This window comes from Narcine bancroftii, chromosome 1 (genome assembly GCF_036971445.1).
Source record: "Narcine bancroftii isolate sNarBan1 chromosome 1, sNarBan1.hap1, whole genome shotgun sequence".
Classification (NCBI taxonomy): domain Eukaryota; kingdom Metazoa; phylum Chordata; class Chondrichthyes; order Torpediniformes; family Narcinidae; genus Narcine; species Narcine bancroftii.
Window position 1 is genome coordinate 257,554,316 of NC_091469.1, and position 19,238 is coordinate 257,573,553.

At 41.5% G+C, this 19,238-nt stretch overlaps 1 protein-coding gene across 13 annotated transcripts in view; it reads left to right on the forward strand.

Moving 5' to 3' along the window:
* Nucleotides 1-19,238, forward strand: part of dgkza (diacylglycerol kinase, zeta a) — a 517,457-nt gene that overhangs the window by 474,177 nt on the left and 24,042 nt on the right. For all 13 annotated transcript variants that reach the window (XM_069896152.1, XM_069896153.1, XM_069896150.1 and 10 more), the window contains 4 exons: nucleotides 9,939-9,982; nucleotides 12,966-13,086; nucleotides 15,228-15,264; nucleotides 17,799-17,898. In XM_069896152.1, the coding sequence (XP_069752253.1) occupies nucleotides 9,939-9,982; nucleotides 12,966-13,086; nucleotides 15,228-15,264; nucleotides 17,799-17,898 (302 nt within the window). The remainder of the gene's footprint in view (nucleotides 1-9,938; nucleotides 9,983-12,965; nucleotides 13,087-15,227; nucleotides 15,265-17,798; nucleotides 17,899-19,238) is intronic.

Sequence of the window (19,238 nt, forward strand, 5' to 3'; positions counted from 1 at the left end):
TATTGATCAGACTTCATTGGCCACAAAGTGCTTTGGAGTGGCTGAGCGAGAACTTGCATGGCATCGGATAAATTCAAATCTTTCCTAATTTACAATGCATTGGGAAAGTACAGGTTGTTGTTTTGGTTCTGAGGCTCATGTGTAATCTAGTCACTATTTGGGTGAATTGCAGTCTAACACAGTAGAAGAGTAAAACAACTATGACCTTGTGCATTCTGAAGTTCCATCCTTTTCCTTTAGTGTGCCTCTTTAGGTCAGTAGGATTTGAGGTAAAGACAAAAACAGAAATTCCCTTCTGAAATGTAATCTGCCAATTGTTACCATGTGCAGTGTGACAATTTGAAGTCTGTTGGATTTGGAGAAAGCAAAAGCCTTCTAATCTCTTTTATCTGTAGATTTGGATTTCACCTTTCCCTTTGAGCAGATAGTTGCCTTCTTTTTGTCTCCCTGACTGAATTCTGTGCATTTTCATCCCATTTCCAGCCTCAACAAGCAACTCTTCTCCCCAGCCCCCACTGACAAGTGGGGCCCGAGCTGTCAGCTCCCAGCAGCAATTGGCCAAAAAATGTGCTTTAACTAACTGTGGCCTGAAGCTAAACATCTGGCAGAACAATGGCTTACCGCACCAAGCAATAATCAGGTGTGCTTGTCAGCTTGAGGATGCTTTAATGGAAAATGCAAAAGCATCTTTCCTCCCAGAACAGGTCTTGGGGACAGACCCACCAATTTTTTATCCCCACCTGTTTTCTCCACTGTTGTCCGTCCGTCTTTTTGAAGGGAAATGAAGGGTTCTTTTCAGAATTGTGAGCAAACGTGTGTGTGGCAAGAGGTGCCACAGATCATGGGACTTTTCTATTCAGTTAAAGGAAAACAGTCAGAATCCATTTTGCCCTTGGATACCCATAACCTTAAACTATTGGAGTTTGTGCTCTTCCATGCACTTGACTTTCCAAGTGGCAGCGATCTCAGATTAGGTTTAGCGCATTTTAGTTCACACTGTAATCACCCAGGGGCAGGGGAGAATGGAGTGAGTGCTTTGGATGTTGGTTGAAGTTCCAAATGAGTGAGCTGCTGGAGTAACTCAGCAGGTCAGGCAGCATCTGAGGAGGCAGAGGGATGGTTGATGTTTCAGTTTGAGACTGAATTAGGAGGCTCTTGACCTGAATCCTGAGATATTCTGCTCCAGCGCAGATGAGTGTGGTTGGAATTGTACTAATTCGTGCAAGAGGAAAATATTTCTTAATTTACAGCTTGCAGTTGGGGGAAAGGCTTTGCTTGGCAAGTGAGCCAGTTGCTGCAGGATATCCAACCTTAAACAAGCTCTGCAGCCATCATTTCCAAGATGGGGAATTCAGAAATGTGGGTTTGGTGGTCGTTGCCTATCAGATGGCAGTCGCAAAGATTACTTGCTACTGATCACCCGATAGATATTTGGATTTTTGCTGTTTCCAAACATGGAATTGTTTCATTTGGCTGAGGAATTGCAATCATCAGGAAACATCCCCATTTCTGACCTTAGGATTGGAGGAATGTTTTTAATGAAACAGCTGAAGATGCTTGGCTCTAGGAGCTTGCTACGAGGACCTTTTACAGTGGTGTCCCTAGGCTAAAATGATTGACCTTCAACAACCATAACCTTTATCTTTTATACAAAGAATGATTACAGCCATTGAATGTGGAACTTCTTGGTTTGTAGTGAAGTATTTCTTTGTTTAAGGTTGAGATTTCATTGTTGCATGATGCTGCAGACTGTGGCTTTTTCAAATATTATTTTGATTTGGAATTTAGCAACCCTTCCTGAGGCTAAAACAAAGCACAAGGACAGGTTGGCCGATGTTGCAGAATCAATCAACAAGTCGTTCATAAAATGGGGCACACATTCTAGTGATCCTGGGTGATGCTAGACAATGAAACCTTTAGCCCTTGAAAATATTGGTTGATTTTATTTATAGATCAGTGGTTCTCAGCCTTTGCCGACTCACCCACCTTAACTTTTACTTACCACAGACCACCTATAACAAATGTTTATTAGTCTTGGGGGAGGGGGGGAGGTTTGTGAGGGGATCTGACAAACTTGCACCCCTTTTCAGACCATATTTTTATTGTATTCTTGGTATTTTTTTTAACCTTTCAGTTTTTTTAGTCATCAAATTTCCAACCTTGTTTTACATTTAACTTGTTTATGACATCAGTAATTTTTATCATTTCCACGGACCACTTGTAAAAAAAAAATTAGTGATGCAAAGCAGGATAATATATGTTTATTCCTTGAGGAAATGTCACCACTGCCAGCTGTGTTATTAAGCCCTAAGTTCTGGAATTCTTGCTATAAACTTCTCCATCTGTTTTTCTTCAAGATGTCTCCTTAAAGTCCTCAACTGAACTTTCGGTCATTTTTTTTTCCTGAAATCTCCTCCTTTGGGTTTGTCTCACTTTTTGTTTGCTGTAATTACAGTCTATCCAGCACCTTAAATTATTTGCAATGTTTAAAAAAATACTCATCTCAGATGATTTTGCATTTGTGTAATGTTTCATTAGTGTCACTAATTATACCAGCCCTGCAGCCAGATGTCACGCAACAGTAGACTGTCTAAAAAAAAACCAAAATACTTCTGCCGATTCCTTTTGGTTAATACTCTTAGCGATTATCTGCTGGATCCATTTTAGAGAATGTGCATGAGATTTTGTTGTTATTTTCAGAATAGTTAACACCAGCTTAATTTTTGGCTAAGCATTTTATCATTTTCTTTCATAAATAGCAACATTGCAAGAGAAGATAATGAGTTTCATATTTTACATATTCTGCTGGCAATAGACAGAAGCATTGGACATTTTGCATGCTGCAGCTTTAATGAATCTTCAGAAACTGCTGGCAGACTTGTATCACTCTGTCTTCAGTTTCCTGAAAACTCTTTCACACGTAGCCTGTCATGATTTACACAAAACTGATTCCTGTTTAAGCTCCACATGGAAATGTGATAGTGAAGCACCATTTTAAAAATATTATATGTTCATTTTCAATCTATATTTGTCTTGGAGTCATGGAGCAATTTTTTTTTTTTTAAATTTAGACATGCTCTCTCTCTCTCCCTCCTTGTCTCTAACTCTCTCTCCCTCCTTGTCTCTCTCTCTCTCCCACCTTGTCTCTCTCTCTCTCCCTCCTTGTCTCTCTCTCCCTCCTTGTCTCTCTCTCTCCCACCTTGTCTCTCTCTCTCTCCCTCCTTGTCTCTCTCTCTCCCTCCTTGTCTCTCTCTCCCTCCTTGTCTCTCTCTCCCTCCTTGTCTCTCTCTCCCTCCTTGTCTCTCTCTCCCTCCTTGTCTCTCTCTCCCTCCTTGTCTCTCTCTCCCTCCTTGTCTCTCTCTCTCCCTCCTTGTCTCTCTCTCTCTCCCACCTTGTCTCTCTCTCTCCCTCCTTGTCTCTCTCTCTCCCTCTCCCTCCTTGTCTCTCTCCCTCTCCCTCCTTGTCTCTCTCTCTCCCACCTTGTCTCTCTCTCTCCCACCTTGTCTCTCTCTCTCTCCCTCCTTGTCTCTCTCTCTCTCCCTCCTTGTCTCTCTCTCTCTCCCTCCTTGTCTCTCTCTCCCTCCTTGTCTCTCTCTCCCTCCTTGTCTCTCTCTCCCTCCTTGTCTCTCTCTCCCTCCTTGTCTCTCTCTCTCCCTCCTTGTCTCTCTCTCTCCCTCCTTGTCTCTCTCTCCCTCCTTGTCTCTCTCTCTCCCTCCTTGTCTCTCTCTCTCCCTCCTTGTCTCTCTCTCCCTCCTTGTCTCTCTCTCCCTCCTTGTCTCTCTCTCCCTCCTTGTCTCTCTCTCCCTCCTTGTCTCTCTCTCCCTCCTTGTCTGTCTCTCTCTCTCTCCTCATCTCCCTCCTTGTCTCTCCTCATCTCGCTCCTTGTCTCTCCTCATCTCCCTCCTTGTCTCTCCTCATTAACCTCCTTGTTTCTCTCTCTCCGCAACTCCCTCCTTGTCTCTCCTTCTCATCTCTCACCTTGTCTCTTCCCTCCTTGTCTCTCTCTCTCTCTCTCCTTCCTTGCCTCTCTCTCTCTCCTTCCTTGTCTCTCTCTCTCCTTCCTTGTCTCTCTCTCTCCTTCCTTGTCTCTCTCTCTCCTTCCTTGTCTCTCTCTCTCCTTCCTTGTCTCTCTCTCTCTCTCCTTCCTTGTCTCTCTCTCTCTCCTTCCTTGTCTCTCTCTCTCTCCTTCCTTGTCTCTCTCTCTCCTTCCTTGCCTCTCTCCCTCCTTGCCCATCTCTCCTTCCTTGCCCCTCTCTCTCCCTCCAGGTCTATCTCTCTCTCTCCCTCCTTGTCTCTCTCTCTCTCTCCTCATCTCCCTCCTTGTCTCTCCTCACCTCGCTCCTTGTCTCTCCTCATCTCCCTCCTTGTCTCTCCTCATTTCCCTCCTTGTCTATCTCTCTCCACAACTCCCTCCTTGTCTCTCTCACCCTCCTTGTCTCTCCTTCTCATCTCCCACCTTGTCTCTTCCCTCCTTGTCTCTCTCTCTCTCTCTCCTTCCTTGCCTCTCTCTCTCTCTTTCCTTGCCTCTCTCTCTCTCCTTCCTTGCCCCTCTCTCCCTCCTTGCCCCTCTCTCCCTCCTTGCCCCTCTCTCCCTCCTTGCCCATCTCTCCTTCCTTGCCCCTCTCTCTCCCTCCTTGCCCCTCTCTCTCCCTCCTTGCCCCTCTCTCTCCCTCCTTGCTCCTCTCTCTCCCTCCTTGCTTCTTTCTCTCCTTCCCTCGTCTCTCTTTCTCTCTCCCACCTTGTCTTTCTCTCTCCCACCTTGTCTTTCTCTCTCCCTCCTTGTCTCTTTCTCTCCCTCCTTCTCTTTCTCCCTCCTTGTCTCTTTCTCTCTCCCTCATCTCTTTCTCTCTCCCTCCTTGTCTCTTTCTCTCTCCCTCCTTGTCTCTTTCTCTCCCTCCTTGTCTCTTTCTCTCTCCTTGTCTCTTTCTCTCTCCCTCCTTGTCTCTTTCTCTCTCCCTCCTTGTCTCTTTCTCTCTCCCTCCTTGTCTCTTTCTCTCTCCCTCCTTGTCTCTTTCTCTCTCCCTCCTTGTCTCTCTTTCTCTCTCCCTCCTTGTCTCTCTTTCTCTCTCCTTCCTTGCCTCTCTCTCTCTCCTTCCTTGTGTCTCTCCTTCCTTGCCTCTCTCCCTCCTTGCCCCTCTCTCCTTCCTTGCCCCTCTCTCTCCCTCCTGGTCTATCTCTCTCCCTCCCTCCTTGTCTCTCTCTCTCCTCATCTCCCTCCTTGTCTCTCCTCATCTCGCTCCTTGTCTCTCCTCATCTCCCTCCTTGTCTCTCCTCATTTCCCTCCTTGTTTCTCTCTCTCCACAACTCCCTCCTTGTCTCTCTCTCCCTCCTTGTCTCTCTTTCTCCCTCATTGTCTCTCACTCTCCCTCCTTGTCTTTCTTTCTCTCTTCCACCTTGTCTCTCTCTCTCCTTCTTTGCCTCTCTCCCTCCTTGCCCCTCTCTCCTTCCTTGCCCCTCTCTCTCCCTCCTTGCCCCTCTCTCCCTCCTTGCTCTTCTCTCTCCCTCCTTGCTCCTCTCTCTCCCTCCTTGCCCCTCTCTCTCCCTCCTTGTCTCTCTCTCTCCCTCCCTCCTTGTCTCTCTTTCTCTCTCCCACCTTGTCTTTCTTTCTCTCTCCCTCCTTGTCTCTCTTTCTCCCTCATTGTCTCTCACTCTCCCTCCTTGTCTTTCTTTCTATCTCCCACCTTGTCTGTCTCTCTCTCTCTCCCCCTCCTTGTCTCTCTCTCTTCCCCTCCTTGTCTCTTTCTCCCTCCCTCCTTGTCTCTTTCTCCCTCCCTCCTTGTCTCTTTCTCTCTCCCTCTTTGTCTCTCTTTCTCTCTCCCTCCTTGTCTCTCCCTCCCTCTTAAAAAATAATTAAAACCTATTGGTCAACTAAAAATAGGGAGTTAATATTTTTTCTTCATTCTCAATGCACATTTCTTTCAGAATAGCTAATCAAAATCATCTAACTTCATTTGTCTATAAATTATGGACTGTATTATTGATCACAAGATTGAGTACCTGCATAATTAATATATAGATTTACAGAAATAACAAAGAACCAGTGCTATGGTTATAATAGATCCTCTGTCTCACAGACACTGTTTCACATTTGTTATTTGTTCTGGGAGTTTTGTCAATTTGTTTCACTGCCAATCTTTTGACAGGGGAGAAATATCTGACATCAAGAGCCTTTTTGTACCCTTGAGTAGACTTTCTTAAACTTGATGTGTTTATTTTTTTTCGTAGAAACTTTTCCCTGTTAAGTTCACAGCTTCTGGCAGTGATGCCAATGGTCTCCTTTGTAATCAATAATTCTTTAGAATACAGTTGAACCCTTGCCATCTGTGATATTTATTTATCTGCTCATCTCTGATTTGAAGCACTGGGCCAGAATTAGAATGTAAACAGATAAGAAGCAAAAATTCAGTTAGAAAATGGTACTTGCGACTTTCTACTTCTGTAAGGAAGATTGAAATAGATCTCTTCGGATGCAATTCTTAATATCTGCAAATCATAAATAAAATGTGCTTTAGAGACATTTTATGGGTTTTGTCCAAAAATTCTTGTATTTTTGTCTTTTGGTGCTGACCGTACTAACGTGCTTCTTTCTCCTTGTGTACAGTACAGGATGCATAAACATAGTCATTATTCAACCCAGCCAAGGAGGGACTGCATGCTTGCTTCATTTCACAGGTCACTGTGAATTCCTCATTCACAACCAGAAGCCAGCAGGTGCAAGCCACTCCCAACCATGATAAGTCCTGCTGGTTGAACTAACCTTTGGCAGAACTTTTCCTACCAAACAGCTCAAGGGTCAGCTACTTTCTGCTTCCTTTGGAAGAGTTTGTGAGTGTAATTTAAAAGAGAAATGAATGATGAGTCCAGATGTATTGAATCTCTTCATGAATCCCACTGCTACAGAGTCTAACACAGATCTCTAACTTTTTTTCAGGGTCAGTATTTGTATGAAGGTGTTCTGGGTGGATGAAGATTTTGGTCCTTTCTAACACTGGCACATGGAGTTTGTTAATTATAAACTAAAATGCATATTGAGTACTGACCCAGGAAATACTACCCAGAAATCCGATGAAGGGCTCAGGCCCGAAACATTGGGTTACACTTCCTTCCTATAGATGCTGTGTGACCTGGGTTTCTCCGGCACTTTGTGTTTTGCCCTACAGTCACAGCATCTGCAGACTTTCTTGTTTAACTCCAGAAATGTTCAGCAGTTTGTACACAAAGAGTAAATGTACCCAAATTTCAGGGCACAGTTACAACAAGCAGATATTTCACTGCCCAGAATATTGAGTAACTCCACAGACCCAAGTCCTAAACACACATACCTTCTGGAGAAAACTGTAACGTCACTGATTTACTGGAGCTGATGGAGGAACTTGGTGGATGAGACAGCATCCTTGGGTAGAAATGGTCAGTCAGCGTTTCGGATTGCTGACTGACCACTTCAGTCCATGGATGCTGCTTAACCTGCTGAGGTTCCTCCAGCAGTGAATTGTTGGCTCAAGATTCAGCATCTCCATTTTGTATTTTTCGACACATTCCTTCTTGGCTTACAAAGAATGGAGAATTTGGCGAAAAAGGGAACCAAATTCATATGTCCCCATTTTACAATGTGGCAATGTCCCAAAGTGCTCTACAGTCAATGCAATACTTACTTTTTTTAAAAATTTATCACACGATGAACCATATCAACCAAAATATGTACAATGCAATACTTACTGACTTTATTGGTGGAATGTAGTAAATTCGATAATTGATATACAGCAATCCCACCAATAATTTGATAATACAACAACCAGATCATCTCTTTTAGCATACCATTACTTGATTTACAAGTGTCTCATTTCCATTATAAAGAATGCAGACTATTGATATCCTTTGCGGATCTGAGAGGATTATCTAGTCGTTGAAATTTACTTCATAGCTGAGGGAACTTGCCGACAGGTTTGCTACATGGCAGCAATGACTGCACTTGAAACCTACCACATTGACTGTAGGGCACTGGGTCATTCTGATTTTACTAAGAGTGATATATGATATGCAGCCATTAAAAGGCTGGTTAAGGAAAATTGCCTAATTTCCATATGTGTTTACTTTGGCTTCTATCCTACTTTGAAGTGATTCTTAAATATTGTGGGTTTTGGCTCACTGAGCTTCAAAGGTGTAGCTTGCTGAATTCAAATGTCTCCTCGCTGGCGGGCACTGTGCTCTAATTTTGACAGCAAGTGTCAATTGTTTGGATTGCTATTTATACTGAGGAAACTGACCTGAGTTCACAACTGAAAGCCATATATTCAGAGTTGAAATATATGTTGTAACTTAATCAAGGCCTGGCCAGAAGAAGCCATTGCTTTTACATGTTCTGTGAAATTCGTGCTCTTGTATTCATAGATATTCTTATAAACTAAACACCTGCATGTCTCTAAGACTGTAACATGTCATATTTTATAGTGAGATGTTACAGATTCTAGCAAGAAATAGTGTATGTGTTGCAATAGGGCCAGTACTTTATTTCATGGGCTACGAAATGTTATGGGATTTTCTGTGGGATTCAAAACCTCTACATTAGTTCAGGTACATGTATTTCTTTTCATTGTCAAAAGTGCATTACAGCCCATAATTTGCCAATAACATTTGCAATCCATAACTCAGTATTAATGTATCTGAACTACATCTTGATAGGATAGCTGGAAGCTTATCACATTCAAATGCAGGAATAGATGTTTCAATGAACTTCATTTCATGCTACTAGTAACTTTTTTTTAAATCAGGACATTGTAATAGCTTCAAAAATATGGGTTACTGTGCAAAAACCCATTACTGTTGAAATTTATATATGGATTTATTCACAGCAGGTATTACTGTATCAGTAGGCGAATTTGTTATGTGACTAGGATTTTCTTTGAACGATGTATGGAACAGTAAATAACCTCAAAGACATAAACAAATTGTGCCTTTGCTAGACAACGAAAATGAAAGTGCCAGAACACTCAACTGGCCAGGCGGTATTTGTGGTGAGAGAAGCAGAATTAATGATCTCATGTAATTCCCCTTTCATCAGAACCCACTCACAGCTCACTTAACTTCGAACAATAGGTTATTGACCTAAAACATTTAACGCTCATTTCCCTCTTCACAGATGCTTTCTGACCTGCTGCTTATCTCCAGACTTTTCTCTCTTGTCTGTGTAGATTAAGCAATTAATGCTCTGTTACATATTTATATTCATTTCATCTACAAATAAAGTATGTATGAAATGACTATAATTTATGACTGCACCCTTTTCATTAAGCCCTCCTGTTCCACAGTATCTTTTCATATCTTTCTATATTTTGCTCTCTCTTTCACGCTGTTACTAGTTATTCAGTTTCTTCCTGCCTTCTTCACTTGATCCCCTTCTCTAATCCCTTTCATTCACTTGCTCAGCCTCTTATCCTCTCTTTACTTTCTCTCGAAGGCCCACTTTTCCTCACCAACTGACTCTCGACCCATTTCAAGACACTTTTTTTAAAAGTTGTCTTTCACTCCCAATACTCTCCTTTACTTTTCCCCCTTTCCTCCACCAGTCTTTGTTTCACTTAATGGCCATCCATTCTAATCTGGAAATGATCTGCTATGTCAACCTTAACAGTTGCATGTTCAAGTCATGGAAAACGTATCTATACAAAGAATAGTATTAGAGATGTGGAGTCAGGAACATGTTAAGAGAGAGCCTAAAATTTGCAGGGTTGCTTACCCCAGAACACAGCAGAAATATATGAGAAAGGCAAGGGAATAGAGTGAGTAATTAACAATGGACTATTTGTCCTTTTTTCCTCAACTATGACAGGAGATCAGTACAATCTCAGAAGAATGATGAGAATCGTGATTTTGGGAATGAATTAATGTTTTTGTCACAGCTTTTAAGAGTGGCCTTGTTTAAATGATGACTTTTTTTGTAGATGAGGCCCTTCTTGAGGCAGTGAAGAACAATGACCTACAACAGGTAAGCCATAGCTTCAATGGAAATTTCAGTGATAATTAACCAACATAATGTACTTTCTGACCAATTACATGGCATCAAGACAATGTGTCTTGGCCTCAAAGGGAGCTTGCACTCATGTAGCACCTTTACAGTATAGTGAAGAATCTCGTGTTGCCTCACGGAAATCTCATCAGATAAACCACAGCCATAAAAGGAGTCCTCACTAAGGGCCAATTCAGGGAGGGGATTCCGGACTGAAGGCATGATTGGGCAAAGGAATTGCACGATGTGCAAGAGAGCAGAATTGGAGGAATGCAGACTTTGCAGAAGTTTACAGCGACATAGGCTGATGGGATGCTGTTCAAACATTCAAATGTAATCCAAGGTTTGTTCAATTTATTAGCAAGATTTGTTGTAGCTATATGGTAAAATGTCTTTTTGACTCCTGTGATTAATTTAACCCTGCAATTGTTGTCAGTTTATTTTGTTTCTCTGATTTTTTTCTGTGCTGTTTTCATCACAACTAATATCAGGGGCAATTTCTTCATCAGTTACCCTTGAGACGTAATAATTGAATACTTGTTTTTGTGGGAACATACACATTATAAAAAAGCAAGTTATTATGTCTCTTAAAGCAGAAAAGGCAAGAAAAAGTAATTTGTGTCAGAGAGTTGCAATTTTCCTGCAGACGTCAACAATTTGTATTATAGGTTTGTTAAATTCCTAAAGGACAAAGATTACTGCAAATAATGTTAAGACGAAATCTCAATGAACTGACACTTACGAAACCTTAGCATCAATTCTTAAATATGCTTATCCTTGTAGTATAGGTACAGATTAGTTTAACTGGTTTTTTGAGTAATGTTCAAGCTTCTTGTCATGGGAACATTACACTAATAGTGATTTCTTTAGAACATTCATAAGAAAGAAGCGACCAGAGTTTAGTACACAGTTCACAATATCAAAACACACCATTTGGCTCATCTGGGCTGTGCTATTTGTGTGCATAAATTAATCTATTTTTCTTTAAGACATTTAAAATGTTTCACTTTGTAAGCTTCCATCTACAAAGATGGAAGGGTGGAATATCTTTTAAGCACATCGGGAAATACATCGGATAAGGTGTACCAACTGGGGAAACAAAAATACTGAAGGAGAGAAAGTCTTGCACAAGGTTTTAATGTTTGAAAAGATATGTTGCAACCGTGTTTCAAAGTATGTTGCAGTTGTACAAATCTTGGTTGGATTATTGTGCACAGGTCTGGTTGGCACTTCACAGGAGAGATGTGGTCGCGATAAAGAGAGTTCAGGAGAGATTCATCAGGATGTTTCCTGGAATGGAGGACTGCAGTTCTAAGGAGATATTGGATAGGCTGGGTTTATTCTCACTGGGATGAAAGGTAGAGGTGTACAGGATTGTGAAGTGCATAGATTGGATAGATTTGAGTCTTTTTTTCCAAAGCAGGGGAGTTTAAAATTAGAGGGCACAGTGAGAGGAATAAATTTAAAGGAGATCTGAGAGTACGGTGGTCATCTTGAACAAACTACCAGAAGAGGTGGGAAAGGTGAATATAATTACATTTAAAAGGCAATGGGACAGGTACTTGGATTGGAAAAGCAAAAAGGGATATGAGCCTAATGAAGGCAAATGTCATTATCTTATATAGGCATCATAGTTGAGGACAAGTTGGGTCAAAAGGATCTTGCTGTGCTTTACTGTAGAATTAGAAACCACAAATAAATACAGATAGAAGGGATATTGAGGACAAGAGATTGGAAACAACATTGGATTGGTCTTTTTGGAAGTTAATGAAGGCAAATATCTGGGCTTGCTATTTTGGGAGCGAGATTTCTTTCAGAATAGAAACTAAATTTAAGTCTTCTATGTTCCTCTGTTAAAACTATGTCAATGTTTCAAAATTACTTCAGTGACCTCCAAAATGCTATCTTGTCTTTACTGTGCGATAAAGGTGACCAGAAGTATGGCCAGAAGTTTTGAAAGGCTATATATATAGTTTTCTTTGTGAGTTTGAGCAGTTCAGGTTGCGTATACAGTATTTTTTTTGTTTCAAAAACATCTCAAGAGATCGTCATGGATGAATCTTTTCTAGCTTCTGAAGATTACACTCTGCTAGCGTTGTCACGGATCTTTTCCATTTTGTAAAGAAATCTAGAGATCCGTTTGATAGAGAGTGCCTCATTGCGTGCTATCTAAAACACTTCGTATAAAGATCCCTGTAATATAGTAACTATTTTGTTCAGAAGATTCTACCAACAGCATTTAGGTGAATAAACCCATTGATTTGGATTAGGGGGTGTGGTTTGACATTTAAATTTGGGTCGTGGGATGGGCTAAAGATCTTGACTGTTCAGAATTCTGTTCAGATACTGGAATATGGAGAGAAAAAAACTCAATCTGCTGGAGGAACTCAGTGGGTCGAGCAAGATCAGTGGGAGAACAGGAATGGTTCAGAGCCCTTCATCAAGGCTTACTTCATCAACCCTCTAAGTTCCACTAGCAGATTGTTTTTTTGAACCAAACAATGCAATTGAATCGACAGACCTGAATTAAGCTATTCTTATTCACTGGTAATATTTAAAATTCCATGGCATACTGGATGACATCCTTGCCTCTAAATCAGAATTTTTCACTTTGAGTCCCTGACCCTTCTGCCACCTTTTGGAAGAAACATCCTACCTCAGCTCCACGGCACTTCCAGTCCCATGGAGATGTAAAAGACCCAGTGGCACTACCTTACACAGGAGCATGAAGTTACCACAAATGTCCTGGCATTACTTGCTATTGGAACAGATTGGCTGGTCAGTCACATATGCAGTCATATTCTGACACTGCCTCCACTTAAAACCTAATTAATTGTTTGTAAAGCACATTCAAATGTAGTCTGGTTGCAAAGGACACTTTGTAAATGCTCTCCTTCTTAATATTAGCTCAGGTAAAATTCTGTAGAATGCCTGACGTGTTTTATATATTTTGTTTTTACAGTTACGAGAGTTGCATAAATCAGGGGCCGATCTATTGGTGCGAGATTCTTTGGGACGAACCTTACTGCATCATGCTGTCAGTGAGGGAAACAAAGAAATTGTGAAATACATCCTCGACAACGGTAGGGAGCAAAGCAACTGCAAGTCAAACAGAAATCTGCCTTTCTTCAAGATCCCACTTGCAACATGTCCTACTTTCATGTTTGAAACTTAAATTTTGCAAATCCTTGGTACCGCAGATTGGGAATTTGTTCTGTTCCCACCACTAACTTTTTGTTCGTTAAAATCACGTTAAACCCTTCCCTTCATCGATTGGCAGAAACCAGGAACATTCATAAACAGTCTCCAGTTTACAGTACACATGGGTGCCATACAACATTCAAAACAAATACTTCAGAAGAACCTTGATGTGGAAAAAAAAAGACCTTGATACATCTAATGCACCACCTTCTTGTTTGCTACCCTGTTTGCTATCAGTCAAGGCCTGTCACCATGCAACAGACATGATGAAGAGTTTTGGAATAACAAGTTTTCCCTCTCATGCTACATTTAGCAAGTGTTCCATCTCACATGATTCACTCTGCACAGATGATTATTTTCTGTCAGCAGTATTCTCTGCAATGAAGAGTAGATTTTTAATTTTTTTTAATTATCAAAAGGAAAAAGAATTTCCACGTATAATGTGATTCAAAACCCTATCCCCATGCAAGGTGTATGACTAAAGAAAATGTGTACTTCGTTCATAAAATAAAATGGCAAATATTAAAATTCCAAAATTAATATTATTCCCAGAGGTTATGAAAGTAATTCAAGAATGGTCCCCACAACATTTGAAACTTTATACTTGAATTATTAATTGAGTAACATATCTTTTCTAAATTTAGACAGGACATAATGTCCCTCAGCCACTGAGCATGAGTGGGTGGGGCAGCATCCCTCCATCTAAACAATATCACACGTCCAGCCAAGAGAGATGGAAAAGACAGAGATCGACATTTAATTGGAGTTAAAAGAATATCATTCTCTCCATTTGTGTCATAAAATGCGACCAAAAGATTTGGCTCTAAATTTATGTTAAGAATTAAAGATAGAGCTTGAAAAATCTCCGTCCAGTATTCTTCAAGGCATTGTCAGTCCAAAACATATGAATTAAAAAAGCCTGTTGTCTCTTACATTTATCACAACAAGAATTTACATCTGGATAAATACAAGATAATTTAGCTTTGGGCATATGAGCCCTATATACAACTTTAAATTGTAATGAACAATGACAGGCACATAGTATTAACCAGCTTAAGAATTTGATCCCAGACTTCCTCCTTTAATGCGAGGTTGAAATCCTGTTCCCAGGCATTTTAAATTTTAACTAAAGGGGCATGTCTCAGGAATTTGAGATTTAAGAAAATGATTGATTTGCAAATAATTGGAAAAAAAAAGTGAGTATTTGGTAAATTGAACTTTCCAGAAAGCTGTTCAAATGACGCAAAATATTATCGTTGAAAAAATCTTCGAAGTGTTCAATACCTAATCGAAGCCATTCATGAATAACAAGATTGTGTAAAGAAGGTTGGAAAAGATGGCTGAATGCAATAGGACTTGAAAGAAAAAAAAGTCCAAAATGTTTTCTAAACTGCACCCTAATTCTCACAGTGTGCCTAACAATAGGATTATCGATTGATTTACTTAAAATGAAAGGAAGTGAGGATCCAAGAAGTGCTGGAAGGAAAAGGTATAACACATTGGTCACCCCTCTCTTTATTCCTAGTCAGTCGTATTCATTCTATTTAAATGAATATCTTACCTAAATTTGTATACCTTTTTCAGCCGATACCAATTTTCATTCCCAAATCATTTTTTGATTCACTTGATTTGATTATATTGTCTTATATATGGATGGGTAAGAGTCTAAGCAAACTTCATCTTCATAAACCTAAAAGGAACAGAGGAATGGCTCTACCTAATTTCAGATTTTACTACTGGGCGGTCAACGTATGTAACCTTATGCTTTGGTTACATTTACATAACCAAATTTACAGTCCAGTATGGGTAGCAATGGAGTTGAATTCTGCCAGAGAAGAGTTAGTTGCACCATTTTGCACCCAGCCTTATCAATAGCAATTCTGTGGGATAATGTGCAGCAGGTGTTGTCTCTGCAAATGAATGGGTGGAGATGTACAGTGAGCTTTTAAAAGTACTTTTGGTCATGTTCACCTTTTTCTCTCTTTCCTTCCCTGTTCCACTTGACTCTCCTCCACCACACCAGCCTCTCCAGAGATCTTGGACTTAACGGAGAAAGAGAAGTAAGTAGTTGCATTACTGTGATTATGATGGAATCTGAGGTTTTATCATGAATATTCCTCAATAGGACAAAAACCTTATCTAAGATTTCTCTCTAGCAATTAACTGAGAGCTCTTTAAAATGCTCATTATAGGAACAAATGCTCATTCTCTACCCATTTGTGAAATTGGTGTGGGCAGATTTGCAACATGATAAACATTCACACCAAAGTATGATGCTACAGGACATCAGCGCCTTGTCGACCAAGTACTAGTTAAACTAATGAATATTCTGGATCCTTTTCTGCTTTGGCTCTTCACCCAATCATTCACAAATATGTTTTCATCTGTTAGGTCTGAAACTCTAGATTTCTCTTCCTGATTCATCATCCTTGAGGCCTTCCTAAAATGTACTGCTTTGTAAAGGGATGTCCCATTACATCTCTCGATGTGGTTTCATATCAACTCTTTAATTCACACTAGTGAAGTGCAGTGGGATGTTTTACAATGTTAAGTGCACCAAAGATATTCAAGTTACGTTGCTTCCAGTCTCCTCTCCAAGGTACCTGTAGTCCCAGACACTAAACATGCATCAGCCTGGGTCAGATGTATTGATGCTGGATTTGTAAGGGAGGTAGATGGAATTAAGTTTGGGGAACTTATTGTAGGCACATGGCAGAGACCAGTGCAAAAGGAGGGAGAAATTAATATCTTACCTTGACAGGTCTTGTTAAGATTTTTGAACTTGACTTTTTCAGGTGTGCCCTGGGAGCTTAGTGCAGAAAACAAATTGCTAGAGAAACTCGACAGGTTAGGCAGCATCTGTGGAGGATGAAGAGGTAGTCTAGTCGGGTCAAGGACTGAAGCACCTACCTGATCCCCAGAGTTTTTGCTCTGGATTCCAGCATCTACAGCCTCAGGAGCTCAGCGTTAGCATTGATTTTCAATACCAATTGTTCACTGAGCGGACTATCTTCTCTTTGGAGTACAAAGCTATCTGCTTCCTGGAACCCTGACATGAAGACCTCACAGTCATTACTTCTCACAAGGTCTTTTCTGTCAGCACCTGTGCTGCTTCTCTGCTTTAAGAAGTGCTGGCTGTGTTTTATTAGGGTCAGTCAAGACTGATTTCCCATGCCCCCCAAGTCGGTGCCCAGCCAAGGAACAACACAGACACTGCAGCTGCACGCCAGAGTCATTATAATGAGCTGGCAACTTCACATGGTTGTTCCAATCACTTGAGGTGTGCAGTGTGCCTGTTTTCAGAAAAATGAGTGGGCTACAATTAAAGTAATTGCTGCCTCATTTACGATACCTTGACAATGTTTCCCAAGCTTGGCAGATGTTGTTGGCAAGAAATGCTCTCTCTAATCAGTATCCTCTCAGTTCATTCACGTGCTTCCACCCAAGTTAAACCAGACTCCATTCTTATGTCACACTATGATCTTGCTTGATTTCATAGAACCATCAACATTGCAGCACACAATCAGGCCCATCAGCCTGTAGTGAACTGGGATTCACTAGAAATGCGCTGTACTGACGACTGGTTCCGCCTCCCAGCTCCTCCCCCTGGGGCCCGTATATAGCCCTGGTTTCCCGCCTAAACCCAGAACCCCTCTGAAGCCTGTTCATGAGCCCTACCTGTGTTGTAAGCTAATAAAAGCATTTGTTCTCCCTCCAGTCGAGTGTGAGCTTTTACCTACGCTACCCATAGCCTTTCTAGTCTGTGCCGAAGGGCCCTTTTCCCAAGAAAGGAACTTTTGAACCATCATGGCCAAGACGTGTTGGGTTACTAACACACTACAACAGAGCATGGATACCTTCTGGTTTGAACAAACTTCAGATTTATTGTCAGAGAACATACATGACATCACATAAAACCCTGAGCTTCTTTGCTGCTGAGTTCCTGTTACAGGAATGTGCTGAGCACCAACAGAAGAATGGCAACATGCTGCAATCCCAGTTGTAGATTATAACTGGAAAAAAGAAAGGAGGCAATAAAGTACACCAATGTGCATTGTGCTTTAAACAGCTGGATCTCAAGGCCCCTCATCCTCCTTTATATTTTTCTAATGAGGTAAAACAAGACCATTTGCCCAGTTGAGTTCTCAGAGTTCACAGTCCTCCATGTATCTCCCCGTGACCTACTCTCTGTTACTTTCCCATCTCCCCTGATGCCCCTGCCATTCATTCACACCTGGGGCAATTTACAGCAGCCATTTCACCTCCTTGCCTGGTGATGAGAAACTGGAGCACTCCAGGGACACACAATCACTGGGAGAACATTTAAACTTCACACAGAGGTCAGGATCCAGCCCACGTTGCTGGAGCTGTTCAGCAATGGCACTACCTATTGCGCCATGATCCTCAAGGTGGGCTCATAGCCCATGACAACCAAGTGATAGGGAAAGAGAATAGGGTTTTAACACTTGAATAAGAATTATTTCAAAATGTAAGAGTCCCATTTTATTGCTGCAACTGTATGTTTGTAACTGTGATTTTTGCCATGTCCAGTGCTGGGAGCCTCAGGTAACCAAGTCTTAATTTCTGTTTGCAGTGGTGAGACTGTCCTACATAAAGCAGCTGGACTCCGACAACGAACCATATGCCATTTTCTTGTGGAAGCGGGGGCATCCTTAATGAAGACAAATTTACAGGTTTGTATGTCCTTTGGAGGCAGCAAGGAGAATATCTCTGGTGATGACTTTGTTCCTTGGAGTGAATTCAAAGCATCTGATTTAAAGACATGTTCATCCATTTGTAGTTACCCACATTGAAATAGAAAAATACTTCATGATCCTATCCTTATATACAGTGCCCTCAAAATGTTTGGGTCAGAGACACTTTTTTCTTTATTTGCCCCTGTGCTCCACAATTTTAAATTTGTAATCAAACAATTCACATGTAATTAAAGTGCAAATTCTAGATTTTATTCAAGATTATTTGTATACGTTTTGGTTTGATCATGAAGAAATTACCTTTTATACATAGTCCCCTTATTTCAGGCACCATAATGTTTGTGACATTTGATTTCACGGGTGCTTGGGAGTACTCAGGTATGTTTAATTGCTTCATTAATGCAAGTATAAGAGAGTTTGGCTTGCTTCTAAGCTTTTGATCACCTTTGGAGTCTGTAGTTGCCATGTTTAAATATGAGGACCAGTGTTACGCCAATGAATGTCAAAGAAGCCATCATGAGGTTGAAAAACAAGAACCAACAATAAGAGACATCACCCAAACCTTAGGATGACCAAAATCAACTGTTTGGAACATCATTAAGAAGAAAGAGCATACTGGTGCCTAACCTTTTATCCGGAATTCCAAAAACCGGCAACCTCCAAAAACTGGCAGTTTTCTCAGTAGATGACATTACACATAAGCAGCGTTAATTTCCTGTAATAAAGTCTCCATTTTCAGAGGGAGGCCCTCCCAGTCCCCGTCGTCCCCTTCCTCACCTTCAGTGGGAAGGTGACCCTTGGCCCCGAGCACCTGTTGAGAGAGAAGCAGGCGGTGGCTGGCTCAATGCGGGAACAATTCCCATCTTCCTTACCCTTAATCCCCCACGAACCTGGAACCGCTTTGGCACTGGCAGAACAGTTCCAACTGCATGGTGGATTATGTGTAATGAAGACAGCCATTGCTCCTTCCTTGAGCCGTTGCCGCGATCTGGTGCTTCTGGGTTGTGCCTGAGGGCCAGCCAATGAGCTGGTGAAGTGCCTGAAAGCTGCTGGCATGCGACATCACCACCCTGATAGCCCGCTTCTACTGCAGCTCTGAACTTCATGTACGGCCCTGCTTGGCTGCTGGCTTCAAGCAGCCGACGCTGACCTTCTTTTTGGCTGAGCTCCTGGGCCATCCCATTGCCTCTGACTGACATGCTGGTCAAGAGCCTCCTTTTCAGTGTGTCGAACCCTTCCCCCATGCTCAGCCTGGCTGAGGTCATAAAATAGTCTGGGGGGGTTGGGGGGGGTAACAGAAGGATGGTTGGGGGAGGGGA